Here is a 19,074-nt window from a genome sequence, read left to right on the forward strand (position 1 = left end):
TAACACTTAAGAATATCCCTTTTTGATAAAAAAAAGCCAAATTTTTATTCTATTTATTCTCAATTGCTCACAGCCTATACAGGCAATAAGTGGGAAATGGCTTATTAATTTTCATGTATATACAGGTGATTATATATGTAACACTTAAGACTTTTACACATATCCTATCATCGATCAGGTCCTAAGACTTAGGCAAATGTTTGATGAGCATGCAAAAATTAAAAGACATGCAATAATATATAGTATTGGACTTAATTAGGCAAGAATCTCATCAAGAGGCTTGGACTCTAGTTTGACCTTATCCAAGTCCTGCAACTGCTTCTTCTCCCTGGCCAACTTTTTGAGCCTAGCAATCTCAAGGTCCTTGTTCATCTTCCTTCTGTACATCTCGGCGAATGAGATTGGTTCTTCAAGCACAGGCTTGCCTCCCTCTTCAACTTTGAGCGGATACACAATTGCCTCTTGTGCTGGGTTTTGGAATGTGGCTATGGATACACGGCTGCAGCTTGAGTTCACCACTGCTTGGTGATCAGCATTCTTGAACCTTCCATTACTCAGATACTGCATCACAAATATGTTACCCGCATAAATTAATTGAATTCTCTCAGTAATAGATAGGTAGAAAGAAAAAAAGTTAAATATCATAAATGGAAGAAATATTTATAAACATGAGATTAAGAATGTTGATTTAAGTATGATGTTAAATTCATTTATAAGATTACTATAATAATAATAAGTAATTTAATGAGGACAACACAAACATTAATACGGTACCGCATTAATTCTCCCCAAAAGCTTTGGATAATTATTTCATTAAAGACATTAGGACTTTGTTATTTGTACGCTATAATAATTTTTCATATTTTTTTTATGATTTTAAATTTCAAAATATAAAAATCAAGTACTCCATAATAAAATAGCAGTGTATTTATATGCAAACTTAATAGTGTACATATACTAATAATTAATGTAAAATTTTTGTGTGTGTATATATATATATATATATATATATATATATATATATATATATATATATATATATATAAATTTGTAATTAATTATTAGTGTAAAATGTTTTTAAACTAAAAGGTATATAAAAATAAAGAAAAATGCTAACAAATACCTACCGATATTGATTAAATAATTTAAAGTAAAAATATTTTTATTTGGTAAGTAAAAAATTACATCGATAATTATTTTTTTATATTGTTTTATAATTTATATAATAAATAGTATTTTTTAAAATTTCTTAACCAATATCTTAAAGATAAAGAAAGAAAAAATGTATAGCAAATATACTTACATGACCATGATCTCCAAGGTTGACGACAAAAGCTCCCTCAATGGGTTGAACCGTAATCCAAGTGTTGCCATTATCTCTTGTAGCTTGAAGACCACCAACCAGGTCTTGAAGCAGAAGGGTGATGGTGCCCGGGTCAGTGTGACGCTTCACTCCGAGTGTGAGCTCCGGTTGAGGGCATTTCGGGTAGAAATTGACCACAATCTTCTGGTCCATATCCACACTCGCCTTCCTCACTGCTTCTTTATCCAATCCCATAGCCTCAGACAACACCTCCAACAACTTGCATGCCAAAGCCATGAGGTTGTCGCTGTACTCCTCCGTCACCTTTCTCCACCCTTCTGGCTTCTCCGGCCACCTCGTATAGTCCCTGCTTTTCATTGGCTGTGAAAAATATATCACTATCTCTCTCCAATCCTGCACCGCTTCTCCCTGCATGCCATGCAAATTAAGCTTGTTCTCAGGAAAATAAAATGAATTCAATTCTTTCTCTTTCTTTTGTTGCCTATATATCAGTCATACAATTCACGTGTCTATGTTTTTTAAGGTATGATAATATAAAGGAGGAATAATTATATATAGAGATATTCTCTCTATCGTATCGTCTTTTTAATAATTCTTTTACACTTCATAAAAAATCTTATATGAAAATAATTATATTTAGTATATGATATTTGCGTTATTTAATGAAGATGTTGCTTACGTCATTATTTATTAATGAGTATTTAATATGCTTTATTGAATATTTTTAACTACTTTAAAAGAATAAATATTCAATACTATTTTTTATTTATTTTTTCTTAATTAATACCTTGAGAACATTAATTTTCATTGAGACAAAACTTAAATTCAGTATTATAGTAAGTACTTTTGATCTTATTTCCATGTTAAAATTAGAGTTTCTCTATGCACAACGAGCAGGGTCAGTAGGTGGGAATTCAGATCCCATGAGTTACAAATCGAATTTTATCATAGATGAAACTCTATTTTTTATACCTAGGTTTTGTCTTTATCATCGTTAGTGATTAAAATTTGATTCATTTTAAAAAAAAAACCTTGTGGATGAAATCAAATTAAAGAAAGTAAAGTTATGTTATGTAGAAACATCGATCACATGTGCATAATATAGGGTTTGGGAAATAATTTACTTGAAGGTGGCTGGAGACTAAGAAACCTCCCTTCTTGCCACCGGTCATGTCAAAGCGAAGCTTCTCTTCGGGTGGCAAAGCGAAGAATTGTTTGGCGAGACGAGTCATCTCCGACACGAGTTTGGTGTCGACGCCATGATCAACAATCTGGAAAATACCCCACTCCTCAAAGGCCTCCACAATCTTCTTGCATATCTCTCCTCTGCGCCCATCCTCCTCTTCCAATCCAGCAAGTGAAATAACTGGAATATCGTTGCTGAATTCGTTGTAAGCGACCTTTGGACGCTCGTCTTCGTCACGAACAAAACGAGACTCAATACTCTTTTCCTCAACAAGAGAATTCAGCGTTTTTGCCGGTGCCATATTGTGTTTTGTGTTAATGAACGAACGTAGGAACCGAAGATTATTGAGGAGGGATGCATAAGAGAATGAAAAGATATTTTTATATTAATGGTTAGGAGAATGGAAAGAGGAGGGAATGGGTGCTATAACTAACTTCCTAGCCTTCCTTTGTGAATGAATGATCTATTTTTTTATTTTTTTTTATTTTTATGAATGATTTAATTAAAGCTTGGGATGTTAGAAATCAGCTGATCCATTGCTACCAACCCTTCTGCCTCTTTCTAGAAACTATTTTATTCACAATAATGTGCTCATTTTACTCAATCTTATGGAAAGACAAAGAGTTTCAAAATTTGAATTAAAATTATTTTTAAAGTTTTTTTTTCATTTTTTAAATCAATGTAATTGTGTAAAAGTATTTGCATTATCATCCGATTATATAGTCATATGATCAATTTTTTAATTTTTATAAATTATTGTAAAAGTTGTATTTAGACTTATTTTAATTAATTAATAATGTAAATTAAAATTAATCTCTTTATTTTATTCGTATTAAGATTTTTAGGTTAGTTTTTGTATAAATCTCAATGATTTTTTTTTTATTTTTTTACAGTAAAATATTATGATGTTACTTAACATGCACTTTAAGAATATATTAATATGCCTTATTCACTTTTATTTTTGCTCACATAATTTAAGTCTTGTGGAAAATGATATGTTTTCTTATATCAGATTCTTTCTAGTGCATAAACGAAAATGTAGATAAACGAAAATGATAGAACAAGTTAGAAGCTATTAATTTAAGAAAATATTTTTATTTTATTTTTGTGTTTATATAGATAATTTCAATATATCATGTTTTTTAATTCCTTTTAACACAAACCAAAAATTAAAGGACCAGCAAACATAATGATACTTTCACATGAAATGGCAACTCCAAATGTTTAAGCAGCCTCGTAGTGTAGTGAATAATGTTTACCTATAATCAAGAATTCTTCTTCTTCATAAACATCTCTTACTTTAGGGGTTAAGTTCTGAACCGTTCAAACTAACGACTTGTTATATAAAGATAACTTTTTGTATATTTATGAATTTAATTTTCATACACTATTTGTATAAAGATTTTTATATTATTAATAAATTAAAAATTATCTTTAAATGTTACTTTAAAAGATAATCATTACAAAAATCAATAATGTCATCTTTCTATTTTTTTTATATTATTTCCATTTTAATATTTATAATTATTTCTGATTATTTCCATTTTAGTCTTCTAACTTTTATTGTTTCAATTTGGTTATGTTGACTAACCCTGACCCAGGCTCAAATTAAATAGTCAGAGGAGCAAACAATTAATTTTGTCAAAATTATTCTATATATATATAATATTCTTGACAATATAAAGATTAGGAAAATGATATTTGTTAGGAATGCATTTTTCTTATAAATAAAAAACACGACTAGTTAGTAGTTATTTCCATCAATAACAGGCTTTCATGTTTTAAAACTTTTTTAAGCAATATTTTTCTTATAACCACCACCCATTTCACTTTTTTTTTTTTTTTTTTTTTTGCAATTCATGTGTTCATGTTTTCATAACAAATAGCATCACTATAAAAATTATATTAGACTATCATTCAATAAAAAATAAGTAAAAATAAAAAAAAAAAGCTTCATTGATTGACAGTGATCGAATCATTCACAATGCTTAACTGTTAAATGATTTTTCCTTTTATTTTGTTAAGCAATTTTCTCCAGAATTCTTAAGTGAACAGGCACAACGTTTAGAAAACTACAACGCCATAAGTCCATAACCCATGCGAGACCTCACATTAGCCCACAAAAAAAGGGCCCAGAATTCAAAAAGCAGAAACTAACGGCTACTTCCTTTTCAGAAAGGTTTTAGTAAAAACGCGTAAGCGTCAACGATCATATTCACCGTCTTTTATAAACCCCACAACGTTGTTCTCTGCAATTCGTTCAATCTTTTTCTGAGCAAAACATTCACCTTTTGGAATTATTAGGTTATCTTTGCATCCGATTTTCAATGGAGACCCCATCATCCACCAGAAGAGTAACAAGATCACAGGCTTTGTCTGCTTCCAATGATGCCCTCATCACAGTTTCCAGTGAGTAATTTTCTCTTCTTCAATTTTTCTTTCTCCAAACTCACCTTAAATAACATCATTCATTTGTCTTTTTGCAGGAAAGATTGAAGATTCTGAAAAGAACGCATCAAAGTCAAAATCAAGGGTGCAACAACAAGACCAATCCGCACTAATAGACATAACAAATGATTCCCCAATCGTGGGACTTGCGAATGGGGTAATTCTTGGTACCCCATTGGCGAAGCAGAGAGGAAGCAGAATAAAGAACACGCCAGGGTCTGGGGAAGCCTTGCTGAGGGGTCAAGTGAAGACCCTTTTGCTTAAAGTGGAAGAGGAGATTGAACTTTCCAAGTTCTCGCTTGAAAGCACGGAACTTGTTGCACCAATGCCCGTGAATACGCCTCAAATTCAGAATCTTTCTGGTTTGGCTTCGGTTACCACCCCTTCTGTTGTTCTCCAACAACCACTAATTCCTCAGGTTTGTCGATTCTTTACCAATGGATAATGCCTAACAACGTGTTCTTTTGACAACGAACTAGGACGTGTTTGGTTGGAATTATTTTCAAAGAAATTATAGCTTCATTTTAAAATAACACACGAAAAAAAAAGGTCATCATTTTTAAATAATCTGAGTCAAACATGTATTGAATTGTTTAATGAAACCCATTTTTTTTTTTTAAAAGAGTATATTGAATTCTTATGCAGGAATGCATAAGAACTTTTTTTTTTCACTCCACCCCATGTTTATTTCTGTTTTCGTTTCTTGTTTTCACTCTTAATTTATAATTCTGAAACATTTTTTAATCTTTTTTTTTTAGTTTTAAATGCTTGTATAAGAAATAAAGAAACCAAAAAAAAATAAAAAAAAAAAAAATATATATATATATATATATATAGTGTTTCTTCCACAAATCCTTAAAAATAAGAAACAAGTTGAAAACAAGGTAATTTTATAGTTTATCTTTTTAAATTTTATGCGTCATGACATAATATCATCAAATTTTTAATTAATGTTGTGTCATAACTTTTGGTGGCAGGTGGTGAATCATGTATTTGATGGTTCTGAATCTGAAAAGAGTGTGATAAGCAGATCCCTTTTATTTGACTTCTCAGAGAAATCTCAACTTTCGAATGCATCAGAAGAATGTTTCTCTGAGCTGAGTTATGAGGAAGTAGTACAAGCTGAAAGGGAAATTAGGAGCTGCTTCATAGAAGATGATGATGCTTCTATGAGTTCTATCTGGTCAATGCAGGTCAATGCAAGCACCCATGATGAAGATGATGAGGAAATAGCTGAAGATGAAGAAGGTTGTTATTCTGAAAATGTTGAAGAAGAAAAAGAAGAAAATGATGGAGGGTTGCTGCTTGATGAATTGTGTGAAGGGTTGAACAACATTAGCATGAATGAAAGGATAGCTCCAAAATTTGAAGGAAAGCACACAAGATTTGCTTACAACAGTGATGATGAGATTGTGAAAGAAGAGGTGGAAGAAAACTTTGGTGAGAGTGATTCTTCATCTAACATATTGCGTTTGAAAGGATTGCCAACTCCAAAAGGGAAACACTTGCGCTTTTATGAGGAAGAGGAGGGAAAATCTGTTTTGTGATTCCTAGATGGACTTTTTGGCATATTCATGAATGCTTCTCCAATAATTGTCATTTAAGTTCTTGTTTTGTTTCTTTTGGTCTCGACGTAGTTCACTGGTAGATTCTTTGTTTTTTTTGTTAAAATAAATGGAAAACGACGGACCACAATTTAGTGATCAAACGTCCATGTAAAACTGATTGCATTCTTATGAAATTATTTTGTACCTAAATGCTTCGCATTTTAAATTCAACTTAATTCACCGAATTAAATGGATAATTAATTTCATAGGATATAATGAGGATCTTTCTAACAAATATTGTAAGATGGCTAAAAAAGATACTGTCAAATACTCTAAGACTTGGTTAAAACAAGAATTCTACGTTCTACAAAATATTTTTTCTTTTTTCTTTATAAAAAAACTAAGTATTAATTTTTTGTATAGTTTCATTCTTGATATTTAGATTGAATGGATCGAGCAATTTTAGTTTCCAAGATTTTCAAAAACCTTTTATTTCTGATTTTGTATATTCATTTTAGTCCTTTTTTCATTTAATATTTCACTAATATTTTGTATATAAGAATAAAAAGGAAAGACTAATTAAAAATCATGCCCTATTAAAAAGATTTTAAAACCCCATGGACTATAATATTCAATTCATACAATCTTTTCCTTTCAAAAAAAAATTCATACAATCTTAGGAATCAATTTGAGTGTTTAGTTATATTCTAATGTAACAAATATTATTTTAATAATCAGTGTTTATTTTTTTTACTTTCATTTGTTATAGAAATATAGTTTTTCATTTGATGGATAAAATCCCTACCGTTGGGGGGCAACTGTTGTAGTTATCTATTGAGTTAAATAATAGAAGTAACAGGTTAATTCTGCACAAATTTTAAAAATCGTCTTCTACTCATGATTTACAGATGTACACGCGTCGAACCGCGTTAAATAACCCGCGGATCACTTGTACAAAACAACGACCACGTAATATTAAAATGGGTACCTACCGGGTCATGTTCTTGTGGCTAATACTCTACGGTGAATCGCTCTATAGCCTATAGAAGATAAATGAAACCCAATATAATGATTTACAATTGGGTTTCAACACAATTAGTAGCTGGAATATGTACACACATATTTACGGTCCTGCTACATACTTCTCAAGAATCAGAACTTAGAACCAGGGATGCCACGTTGGATCCATCATGCACAAGTTTCTTGGGTTCAAGGCAGCTTCAACCAACTCAGTAACACCCCTCTGCACAGGTTGTGGTGGATCCATAACGTTTTCCTCCTGTATAAAAAAACAAACGTAAATACTAAATATTGAAATAGCAGCATACAATATACCATGTGATCCCCTTTTCTTCCCCTTTGTCTTGGTACTTATTAAAGAGCATCCATAAACTTGTCCAAAGGATAAAAATGGATTGCTTTATTTTTACTAACCCATCATATACTAAGAAATTTGTTACATTTCATCTATCAAATACTATTAGAAAGGAAACCTGATTGTAGAATTTCCAAATAAATTAAAGCAAAGGATAAATAATTTCAGAAAATTGATAAGGGCACGCAATTTTGTTAGTTGCTCACCTCTTCAGAAAAATTCTGAGGAGCAATTCCCTTAACCCTTGTAATAACATGTTCCACATTTGTGATAACTTTCTGTTTGAAGTCAACAGGGCTCATAGTACCACCTGCAGCCATAGAGGCAATGGGCATCCCAAGCGGTCTTCTCCAAGACCAAGACAGTAGCTCATCACGGAAAAACATTGCTAGATGATGCCATAGGTGCTGGCTTTGCTGCAATACCAGTAATTTAAGAACGAATCAATTGGTGATCTTGCATGACATGAATTAAAATCAAGATATTGATATTGAAAAGCATTCAAGTTTCTGTTATGTATGTATGTATTCTCAGTTCTCACTTTAGGTGAAGCCACAGCCTGTGCAGCTGCACACATTGAAGATACGATAAGGCCTTCCACTCCATGGGAGAAGAAGGCTTGCATATTCCTTGTCAGCCTAAATGGGACAGGCTCATTAAACTCAATCAATCCATTTGCATCATACGCAGGGTGAAAATCAGTTTGAAATATTTTTCCAGTGTTCTTTGCAAACAAAATCTTATTCGGGGACCTCCCACCAATTTGTAGCATGAAGGACATGAAACTTGAAAGGGCTAACTGGATGGCGAATTGCTTCTTGAAAGCCCAACTATGGTTGCCACTAGGTAGAGTTTTGTACATATACTGTGAAAAGATGTTGTCATTAACAAGATTTTTTGTTATTTCATTATAGGCTTGCAGACGGAGATCCACAACAGCTTCTGGTGATATTTGGCCTGATATAGCTTGGTTCAATTGCTCCTTGAAATAGGTTATTGGAAGATCTGCCTCACGGTCATTCCTAGCACAATGATTCTCATAGACCTCAAGGAAAGTGCTATACATCAAATCATCTTCTACCATGCGAACCTGTCCATGCAAAAATTCAAGTAGGATTATTAAAATATACTTTTAAGTAGGTAAAGGTTTCATTTGCAGTCATGGTAGTCTTGATTGCAATCAAGACCATGAGTCTATCTCTCTAAAAGAAATAGAAGTGAAAAAAAGAAAAAAATGTACAGGGAAAATTAATTTAACTAACCTGGGACCAAACAGGAATAATTATCGGTGTGTGAATGCATATGTGACGGCGTCTTGATTCCTTGTGCTTCTCAAACATTTGGTTCATCACACGGAAAAGCTGCAGTATGCGTTCATCACTTCTAGCATTGGGAGTCAAAGATGTCTGGACAATAAAATGGCGTTGGGAACCATCAGAGCCAATTAGAGTCAAGCGCCGAAAACTGCTCCCATGCCTCTGCACAATTGGAATATCAGCAGCAACCCTATCCAACTTCACGGTATGATCTGGTGCAATTTCCTGCAAGAAAATAAAACAAAGAATGAGTATGGGATGCACCAAATACTCCCCAGGTCAACTTGAGGTTTTATATATATATATATATATATATATATATATATATATATATATATATATATATATATATATATAAGGCTTTTGACATTGTTTGAAAATAAAACCAGAAGCAGTCACCTGATCAGTGAAATATTGCCCTGGAACTTCAACATCAATAACGTGGAAGTCCCGCAATACCTTGCTTTCTTCTTCCAACTTTAATACTGCTGGAAACCTATCCTCAACATTGCTTTGAAGAACATTTTTCCAGTGTTTCAACCGCTCAGTCAGTTGAGACAAAGTGGATGGGAAAGTAGCAGTGCTTTCTGGATCAAGATCACGTTCAAAATCCTGTTTGTACTCCCTTACAAAATCAACATGCTTATTTACAGCATCAGCAGAAAAGCAAGCCCTACAAACACCCGAGAGCTCTTTCTTGAGAGACTGAGGAACTTCTGCAGTTGTAGCTGTTGGATATTTGTAGCAGCGGTGGAGCAAAGCATTAACCACTGCCAAAAGTCTCTCTTCGGGAAGAGTGACAAACCTTGAACCAATTTCTGTTAACAGGGTCTGCAAAATAAAATGTTGTCATAATCATCCAAGTATCTTGTAGTTTAGGCAACACATGAACCAGATGTTATTTTCAGATACATTGGCACAATTCACAACATAACAGGTATGATGAGCAAATCATTTTAATTCGGTGCTAGACTGCTAGTTCAATCCACAGAAACATTATGCAAACAACATGAAAGATGAGCTTCCAGGAAATACCAAAAGTAGAAAATTTTGCTACATATCCAAGTTTATATCAAATATCTACAGTTCTTCATGTGCCTTTGTTCAGTGTTTCCCTTCATGTCAAATTTGCTACATTGATAATTGATTCATAGCTCCAATCAATAAATGTATACAGTTATCCCATTGTTTGTCCTAATTCCTAAGTGCTAGCAGCAATAATTTAGTTTGATTTTGAGACCAAGTGCAGAACTCTTTCACACATGCAATCGGGAGAAAGGTTGGGAGATGGTGAGGTTGCATAGCATTACTGTTAAACAAAGCAAATTAAACTTAAACCCCTGAAAGAAAATCACCTCGAGTTCACTGGCCAAATTAGCATGCTTTCCCCTAAGAGCCTCCATTATATCTTTTGCAGCCTCAAAAGCACTGGCAGCTGAAGCCACAAATCCTAAAGCACCAGGACGTCTTAAAGTATTTTGACCACCTTCATTTCCAGAAACTTGCTGCAAAGGTTGGTCATTTCCATTGTGTATGCTGCTTTCTGCAATTGTAGACCTTTCGGGTTCTTGCCCATGTGAGTTTCCACCATCATGAGATCCAATTCCACCTGGCTGGGAGCCTTGGTGAACTTGAATATCAGATGGCAAGTTACTGCCACCTGGACCTTGTACTCTTGAATTTCCATCAGACAACCCACCAAGAGAACCAACACTAGTAGTACCAGAAACACTTTGTTGAGTTCTTTGTTGAGCCATTGCTATTCTACCAAGTTCAGATTTATTGGCAACATCACGTCGTTCCAGCAAGTATGTGCGCAACCAATAATACAGAGCCTGAAATTCAGGAGAAGAAAGTAAGATAATTTAGGATCTAAAAAACATTTCCAATGAACAAATGCAATTATGCAAACATCACCTGAGGATACAATGTTGCAATCTTCAAAAGAACAAGTTTACAGTGAGGAGCTTCTGTCCTCTGCAGGGAGAGTAAGAGCTGTGGAATCCAAGAAAGCCAAACCCAGTGTGGTACTTGTTCATAGTACTTATCAAATGACCTTCCAACAGGCTCATTAGGAGTATCGAAGCTAAGAAGATAAAGCACACGAGCAAGATGGCTTCTTGAATTGGACACACCAAATTTTATACCTTGCAATAAGCAGCTGACAGCATATTCCAACCAAATCTCATCCTGAGTTTCTCTGTAAGCCTATTTGAAGTAGATGACAGATAAGTACAAAGCTCAAGTTAATACTTAATGGTCATAGAAAGTAACATGAAAAACAGATATGAGTAGTTACCATATCACAGTAGTTTCCCCAGCTTATCCATCCTTTAGGCAAGTTTTTGAAAAGACTAATAGCATTTGAATAGTTAAGATTAGCAGCCTCAGAATCATTCAATTTTAACAAGAAATCCCCTTTCAGACGGAAAATTTCAGCCTTGTGCTTTGCAGGAAAATACTCTAGATTAGTGCTGTTGATCAGATTAATACCATTTGTAAGTTCTCCCTTATTTTCTAGGTATGCCTTTGCCTGTTCAGTTATCTTAACAAATGCTTCCTGTAAATACATCAAAAAGAGCAGATCAGATAAAGTCTACACAAGTTCTCAAATATCAGAGTTCACTGTAGTCAAATATGGACACATACTCCGGAAATAAAACAGGTATACTAATGCTATGCATATATATATGCAAATGTAATTGTTAAGAATTCCTATGTATGCACCAATATGGACACATACTCCAGAAATAAAACAGAACTTGACATATGATGATAAGGTCAAAAAATTATCAGAACAATTATCAATACAATGCATGTAAATCCCACCCCGAAGAATAGACCCATATATAATTCAAAATGTATAGATACTGACATAATGATAAAAGCAAAGAATCCTCTAACTACAACAGAAGTGGTTATCATACCTGCACTTCCATGGTTGAATGGCCATATAATTTTTCAAGTATGGTGACACAAACATCAAAAAGGCCTTGCTTACGAGCAATGTGAGCAAGCCTGTTGACAGTCCATGCTTTGTCACGGTAACCAAGATGATGAAGTGCTGAATTTGTGGTGCCAAAATCTTTGAAAGCGTCTATGACAGAGTTGTACATTTCATTCCTCCACTGCAGCAAATCATACCAAACAGACATATTATCCCATTCATTTGGAGTTCTTAGTCTCCACGTCTCAAGAATGTCCTTCAGATCGGCATAAAGGTTTCCTTGCACACCAACCACCGAATTTCCAGAGAGTTTATTTCCATTGGAAATGTCCATTAGAATCCTAGCTGACTCTTGAACTTCAACTATTTGTTGGAATTGCTGCAGGAGAGGAATTCTGGAATGAACAGACATTTCAGGCAGCTGCCACCATTGTTCCAGAGCAAGATCAACACCTTTACCTACCATATTCTCAGCATCACCCACTCCATTTGTATTTTTATCATGAAGAGCAAAGTATGCTTGAATTAGACGAAGCTTTGGAGTTTCTTCCACTTGAGCCTTGGGAATGACGTGCTCCTTCATATACGTCCAGTCAGGAAGTTTCCAAAGACTGTCAAGCAGAATTTCATAATTCTCAACACTCTTGCCAAAGTCAGCTAGTGCATCCCATTGACTAAGTTGACTGGCACAGTATAACCATTGCTCCTCCCATAGACACATCTCAGCCTTGGGTACAGTGTTATTGTATGTTCCTTGAGTTGCCTTCACCATGGCTTGATAGAACAGGCTTTGGGCACGGTGCCAGTAACCATGCTGAACAAGAGAAAGCCCAGCCCGGGTTTCGGCAGTGACTGATCTCTTCTTCCACAACCCACATCTCATATCCTCTTCATTGAGCAAACGATAGAGCTCGGCCAGAGACTCAGAGCATTTGGAATCATTCGGGAACAACATAACATGACTTTCCAGCAAAGCCAGTGCAATGTGCCATGCATTATATGTTTTCCCAATATATTTAATGAGCTCACTTGGCATTCTGGGTTGAGGATGGCTCAACTGAAGCCCTTCTAATAGAGCTTGCACAACATTTGGTCTGTTGGCTTGCTGCCTCTTATGGTAATCTTTAGACAAAAGATTAATCATTGGTTTAGCAAGTGTTACTTGTTCGTCTTTATTCAATGTAACCCAGACAATTGGAAATACCAGTACCCACAAATGGTATGCAACATTAGCATCTGTGTGGGCTAACTCTCTCAATGGAATTAATAGATCAGCCACCTGGAAGAATTTTTATCATTGAGAGACTGTAAAATATTTGTCGATAATTGCACAACAGATAGTTACAAATTTACAAAGGGTGTCACAGAAAATGGTGATAGGACTGTAGTCCTCTTCAATTTGACAAATCCGAAGTAAAATGCCAAAAAACAAAAGATTTCATCATTTAAACAACGTTCTTCACTTTAAAATATAAGAAAATTTCCACATAGTACTGTGCCGCTACTATATCTTGGACCTTCATTATGTAATAAAATAACCAAGGCAATAAAACTAAAGATTTACAACCTTAACTATGACAGACAATTAGTACTTAAAACCTTAGACATTAAACATTTAGTTTACCTGGAGTTTGCTCGTGCTGTTAAGAAACTGTGCATGCTTAAGCACAAGGGCCTCAAACGTTAGTGGAGCATCATCAGATCCTTCAGATACATCATTAACCTTGTGTGGCATCCCAGATAATTCCAGAATAGAACTTGAAACCAAAAGTGGTTGAACCCTGGCAGAATTTGGAGCTAGTGTAATAGGCTTATCCTCAACTAATATTGCCAGGAGAAGATCAAGGCCTTGTTTAAGCCAGAAAACATCACTCAATGCCCCCCAGTCTTGATTTTGGATAATAAATTGAAGTCTGGTAAAAAGAGTTTTCCCGAGAGACTCATGATAGAGAGAGAAAAATTTCATCCTAACTTCAGGATCTCTGGCTCGTAAACCAAGCATAAATAGCCTTTCCACCTTCTGGAAAACATCTTGACGCAAGGGTAAAGGATATCTGGAAATCATTTAAAAATAATCAAGACAGAATACAATTCAAGCATAACACAGACAAACTTAAAATGAATAACTTACTTATTTGAATCTGCACAAATCCCATAAAGAAGTTCAAGATATTTCCTGTCCCACTCTTCGAGAGCAACGGGTATGAAGTTTTGTTTATCAACTTGTGACAGCTTATGAAGAAAAGAAACTATCTCCTTAGGAGAAAGAAAGGAACTCTGTGTGACTGAAGTTCCTTGTTTACAGAAGTCATCTTCAATCCAACCTTTAACCACATCAAGTATGCAAAGAAGTACACTAGCATCAATTCCTTTCTCTGAGAGTAAAGCATTCAATATTTGGGATACAGATCGCTTGCAGTCGGTAACAACCATCACTCTATCAGTGATAAGTTTCAAAATCGATTTTAGATTTGAAATAACTGCTCCAACATCAGCACCTTGACGAGAAGATGTGACTGCTGAATCTGGATCTGTTCTCTGGCCCTAATAATGTAGGAAAATTTATTAAGTAAAAAAGATTAGAAACAGAGAAATAAATCAAGCATAATTGTTACAGATTTTAACCAAAAACAAATAACAATCAATAAGACAAGATATGTTAATCAAACTAGAATGGCCTGGATAGATATAGTATACCAGATTCAGACTAAAAAAAAGGCACAGGGAATGCCTGCTTGGTAGGTGTTACTAAATTACACCATGGAATTTTATTTTCAAGCAGAATATATGGAAGATATAAATAGAAATTGGCATGTATCCAAAAAAGAAATATAGGAACTGACATAAACACTTAACTACTTCACTCTGGTTAAAATTAAGCACATCTATAGCCAGTGTCATTATCCTTAACTGACTAAGGTGAATAGTACTGATTAGAAAAATGATATTTTTAAAACTAATAATGAACATGATTTTAATGCATGCATGTGTTGACTGATTTATCATGCATATTTTTCCTCTAAATTCTAACTCTAATTCTTTTTGTTTCTACTATAATTTTTATTTTAATAGAAAATTCATTTTAATCCTAGACTTCAATAAAAAAAATAATAATTCAGAAGGAAAACCAGCATACTTGTCTTAAATGAGAGCCTGCCGATGAACCCATATCACGTTGCAGCCGTTGAAGAATGCGAACCAAAATTAAAGGATCAACAAAGTTCCTTTGTACCTCTGTCAAGGTTTTTATGACAAGCAATAGGAAACTAATTGAACTAGCATTATTATCATCACTAGACGTTTGAGGAGCTGTGACAGTGGTAACATGCTTCTGTATCAAATCATCAAGCTTCTGGTGCAACAACTTAACATCAGCAGGCGTGGTAGTTGCTTCTTGAGGAAAAGCAACAAAAATCATCTTCAACAGTGAGCAAAAAGATTTGCCAGCATCTAAAAGTTTATGCTTGAAACATGGTTCAAGAATCTGGGAGGAAAAACAATTACCCAATATAAAAATTGAATCATTGAGTAAATAAATAAATAAAACAAAAGGTAACGATAGGCCTACTTGAGAAATCTGGTTAATGTTATTTCTTATGAACAAGTGAGGTTGTTTCTCTAAAACTTTGTTCATGACATCTAAACCCTGTGCCAGTGCAGTGGATGGATCCTTTGCTTGAGACGGCTGTATACTGCTCAGAAGTTTTTCCAAATAATTAAATTTTACATTTGCATTTGGCCACACTTCCAAAGCTTGTGACAGTAGCTCCAAAGCTTGTTTGTACATGGCACTTGCTTCTTTGTCCTTTGGCTCTATGACTAGAGCAACCTAATCCCAAAAATCAGAGACAATAATCAATAAGATCCACAGAAACGGAATGTTCTAGAAGGGGTTGTTGAGTATACATTGTGAATCTTTTCAACAAGCAATCATACTTTTGCCTCAGCATCATACTTGTCATCTCTAGACCTCAAAGGGCAGGTGACTATGAAGCACAAATATGACACAGGACACAAGGATTTGGTAAAATTTTAAAAATCAATTAGGACACGACACAGTTATAATATAACATATAAAATTAATCTAAAAGTAACAAAAAAAATCTTTTATAACGAGAATATCATAATACATATTTTAAAAATGAGCACGAGTCATTGCAAACATCATTAAATGTTTTTTTTTATCGGCAAAAATATGAATATATTATCTATAGTAGTAATATCAGTACAAGTGGTACTATTGTATTTACATCCTAGAGTCATTATGTGCGGAGCTATGGTGTCTGAATACACGCTTTAGTGCAAGAATTAGGCAGCCATAGATCTGTATCTAAACTAGGATCCCAACCACAAAAAATCTATAAACCAACTTATCTAACTATCATGGTATCTAATTTTTATTGGCATAAAAGTTTAAGAAAAAAAAATAAACTTATAAAATGCAACTAAAAATATTTGTTTTCCATGCAGCTACTACTTAGAAGTGTCTGAGAGATTAGGCAAGTGAATATTGACACAATACCCTTTAAACCATTAATGCATAAGGATGGCAGATAAGAGCTGCACAAACTATAAATCATTTTTAGAATAAAAGATAGTATGGCCATGCAAGTACCAACATCATCAAATTCAAACTGTAAGTTTACAAGCATTAGGGAAAGCAACCATGATTTAAACATCCACAACATCAAATATTGGATATAGTGTTTTCATAAATGTAAAATTTTTTGCTGAGGTAGCCAAATAGCATCATCACCATGGAAATGTAAAAAAGCAGGTTAGAAGTAAGCCTCACTCTGATAAGAAAATTGATAATCATTTCCTCCATTGCAGCATTTGGTTTAAATTCTTCATCAGGTTGACTGGCAGATCCAGGGGTTTCAATGTTAGTGATTGATGAAGGACCACCTGGTGACATGACACCACATAGGGAATGCAGACCAGGCTCTGCTTTTACTCGCTTAGTTGCATCTTCAGGAAATGTAGACCCATCGACAGATCGCTTAGAATCAGCCGAGCTAGGATTAAAGACGTCATTGATTTGGTTAGGTGCATCAGAATCAGTAACAACTTTCATCTCACTTTGTCTTTGCCTCTCCCAGTTAACAACTAATCCAGCAAGTTCAATGGCAAGACGTCTGTTCTCTGCTGTGGTATTATAAGGCAATCCAAGGCGACTAAGAGAATTCACCATCTGAGGAACAAACTGTGCTCTGCAGCTGTAGAAGAGATCGGAATGGCGGACAATAAGTTGGAATATGTGAATAAGATTCGGAATTGAATGACCTTCTTCAACAAGGATTTTCTTGGTATATCTTATCCATATTGGCATCCGAGAATCACCAAGGGGCAAACGTCGAGGCAGTGCTGGCATTAGAATGTCAAGAGCCTGCTTGACCAACATTTTATTTTCCGGTTGGCAGGTCCTGAGAAGAGCAACAAAAACCTGCAGTTGCAAATCAGTGTCAGGGTACAGATATACACACATTATTTTTGCCAGTGAGATTCAGTTAGATACAAAATAAAGACAGTATTTCAAAGTACATTCATATTTCAGATAAAGCCAAAAACAACTCCCATTAGCTAGGCTCTGTAAGAAATCTGTTACGCATCTAGTTTTGACTTGAAAGCTCCTTAAATCCCAAAAAAGCACCCTTAGAAGCACAAGACTATATCCAATTTCTATGGAAAACAGATCCATAAAAAGGGAAAGAAACTGGAGATGATTACATGCCATAAAATCCAGTGCCTTCAAGAGCAAAACATGAAAGATATTTGTCAAAACATGTTCAAATCTAAATGTCTATTATTTGTCAAACATGTTTAAATGGTAAACAGATTAGCCATATTTTGCAAGAAAGCATCCAAGCACTATACCACCTTACATTTATATATTTCACTCAATCATTTAGATGACAACTGGAGTGGTGTTAGAGTATGTGTGGCATGCTGCATTTTGTATATTCTATCACACATTAATTGTGTTAGTTACTTAATCGTCTATTAGTTGGTATATTTTGTCACATGCATTAATTGTAGCAAATTCTGTTAGATTGACAGGCTGTTAGAGTTGTTAAAAGACTGTTCAAGAGATGTTAAATTCCATGGTAGCAGTCTCACATCTAAAACTAACTTTGTTATACGAATCCTGTTATGATCTCTACAAATAGGTGTTCCCAGCATGTAGAGACACCGATCGTAGTTTTCAGATCAAAATTCTCTCAATACAAATACATAACTCTCTCCTTTCACATTTTTCACTACTTTCTCTCATTTACTTTCAATTTCTCACCTGTTCATGTTTACAAGATATGAATAAGGAACATTTTAAAAGAAGTCGATGTTTCCATACCTGGAGTATTATTTTTTCTGGGGCTTGATATGCCTCCAAGAAATGGCAAACATTCACAAATGCCCATTGTTTGCTTGCAGTGTCTTCACGCTTAAGATGATTCCACCCAAACTTTATCAGTTCCTTCCTATGATGGACAAGATCATTTTGAAGATATTTAAGAAGCAAAGTGGCAAGCTGCAGTAGTTCTATTCTTAAAGGCTCATCATACTCAGCAGAAACCTACAGAAGAGGGACAGAATGCATTGAGAGACATAGAAGAGCTTACAAAGCTATATCAAAAAAAAAACTGAATCATGAAGATTTTTTAATTTATATACCTCCTCTGGAGGATCAAGAAGTTTATCAACAATTGTTTTTATTATAGAAGGATCAACAACTTCCCAACTTTGACCATTTTGAAAGGCATGTGCAAGCATTGGAAGAATGAGCATTTGCATCACAATCACCAAATGGTCATGACCAAGTTGTTTTGATTGGAAAAGGCTGAGAAAATGCAATAGAAGAGCCTTTTTCATGCTTGGTGGATAACCTTCTGCCACCTAAAAGGCATCAACATAATAAAATATAAGAATGAAC

The 19,074-nt window shown here is 34.5% G+C and overlaps 3 protein-coding genes across 3 annotated transcripts in view; 1 reads left to right on the forward strand and 2 right to left on the reverse strand.

The window, feature by feature from the left end:
• Nucleotides 1-11: 11 nt before the first annotated feature.
• Nucleotides 12-3,507, reverse strand: LOC100818312 (naringenin,2-oxoglutarate 3-dioxygenase). Its single transcript, XM_003517127.5, has 3 exons — nucleotides 2,449-3,507; nucleotides 1,304-1,732; nucleotides 12-561 (listed from the first exon to the last, which is right to left on the reverse strand). Exons 1-3 carry the CDS (start codon nucleotides 2,809-2,811, stop codon nucleotides 256-258), a joined length of 1,098 nt encoding a protein of 365 aa, XP_003517175.1. The 5' UTR covers nucleotides 2,812-3,507; the 3' UTR covers nucleotides 12-255.
• A 1,209-nt stretch (nucleotides 3,508-4,716) lies between these two features.
• On the forward strand, nucleotides 4,717-6,715 carry LOC100818852 (uncharacterized). Its single transcript, XM_003517128.5, has 3 exons — nucleotides 4,717-4,919; nucleotides 4,997-5,376; nucleotides 5,936-6,715. Exons 1-3 carry the CDS (start codon nucleotides 4,838-4,840, stop codon nucleotides 6,503-6,505), a joined length of 1,032 nt encoding a protein of 343 aa, XP_003517176.1. The 5' UTR covers nucleotides 4,717-4,837; the 3' UTR covers nucleotides 6,506-6,715.
• A 665-nt stretch (nucleotides 6,716-7,380) lies between these two features.
• Nucleotides 7,381-19,074, reverse strand: part of LOC100819389 (transformation/transcription domain-associated protein) — a 31,446-nt gene continuing 19,752 nt past the window's right edge. Inside the window, exons 20-35 of the mRNA XM_006573494.4 lie at nucleotides 18,816-19,037; nucleotides 18,496-18,717; nucleotides 16,939-17,589; nucleotides 15,712-15,972; nucleotides 15,280-15,627; nucleotides 14,275-14,687; nucleotides 13,768-14,197; nucleotides 12,124-13,422; nucleotides 11,496-11,756; nucleotides 11,114-11,404; nucleotides 10,552-11,031; nucleotides 9,596-10,027; nucleotides 9,143-9,421; nucleotides 8,422-8,970; nucleotides 8,087-8,296; nucleotides 7,381-7,784 (exon numbers count right to left, since the gene is read on the reverse strand). Coding sequence (XP_006573557.1) covers nucleotides 7,665-7,784; nucleotides 8,087-8,296; nucleotides 8,422-8,970; nucleotides 9,143-9,421; nucleotides 9,596-10,027; nucleotides 10,552-11,031; nucleotides 11,114-11,404; nucleotides 11,496-11,756; nucleotides 12,124-13,422; nucleotides 13,768-14,197; nucleotides 14,275-14,687; nucleotides 15,280-15,627; nucleotides 15,712-15,972; nucleotides 16,939-17,589; nucleotides 18,496-18,717; nucleotides 18,816-19,037 — 6,468 coding nt within the window. The 3' untranslated portion in view covers nucleotides 7,381-7,664. The remainder of the gene's footprint in view (nucleotides 7,785-8,086; nucleotides 8,297-8,421; nucleotides 8,971-9,142; nucleotides 9,422-9,595; nucleotides 10,028-10,551; nucleotides 11,032-11,113; nucleotides 11,405-11,495; nucleotides 11,757-12,123; nucleotides 13,423-13,767; nucleotides 14,198-14,274; nucleotides 14,688-15,279; nucleotides 15,628-15,711; nucleotides 15,973-16,938; nucleotides 17,590-18,495; nucleotides 18,718-18,815; nucleotides 19,038-19,074) is intronic.

Source organism: Glycine max, chromosome 1, assembly GCF_000004515.6.
Source record: "Glycine max cultivar Williams 82 chromosome 1, Glycine_max_v4.0, whole genome shotgun sequence".
Lineage (NCBI taxonomy): Eukaryota > Viridiplantae > Streptophyta > Magnoliopsida > Fabales > Fabaceae > Glycine > Glycine max.

Excerpts from the sequence above, each read along its gene's own strand:
- LOC100818312 (XM_003517127.5), bottom strand. The coding sequence starts at position 2,811 with ATGGCACCGGCAAAAACGCTGAATTCTCTTGTTGAGGAAAAGAGTATT. Across the intron at positions 1,733-2,448 it reads TAGTCTCCAGCCACCTTCAA|GGAGAAGCGGTGCAGGATTG; the intron begins GTAAATTATTTC and ends CATGGCATGCAG. Across the intron at positions 562-1,303 it reads ACCTTGGAGATCATGGTCAT|TATCTGAGTAATGGAAGGTT; the intron begins GTAAGTATATTT and ends TTTGTGATGCAG.
- LOC100818852 (XM_003517128.5), top strand. The coding sequence starts at position 4,838 with ATGGAGACCCCATCATCCACCAGAAGAGTAACAAGATCACAGGCTTTG. Across the intron at positions 4,920-4,996 it reads TGCCCTCATCACAGTTTCCA|GAAAGATTGAAGATTCTGAA; the intron begins GTGAGTAATTTT and ends GTCTTTTTGCAG. Across the intron at positions 5,377-5,935 it reads AACAACCACTAATTCCTCAG|GTGGTGAATCATGTATTTGA; the intron begins GTTTGTCGATTC and ends TTTTGGTGGCAG.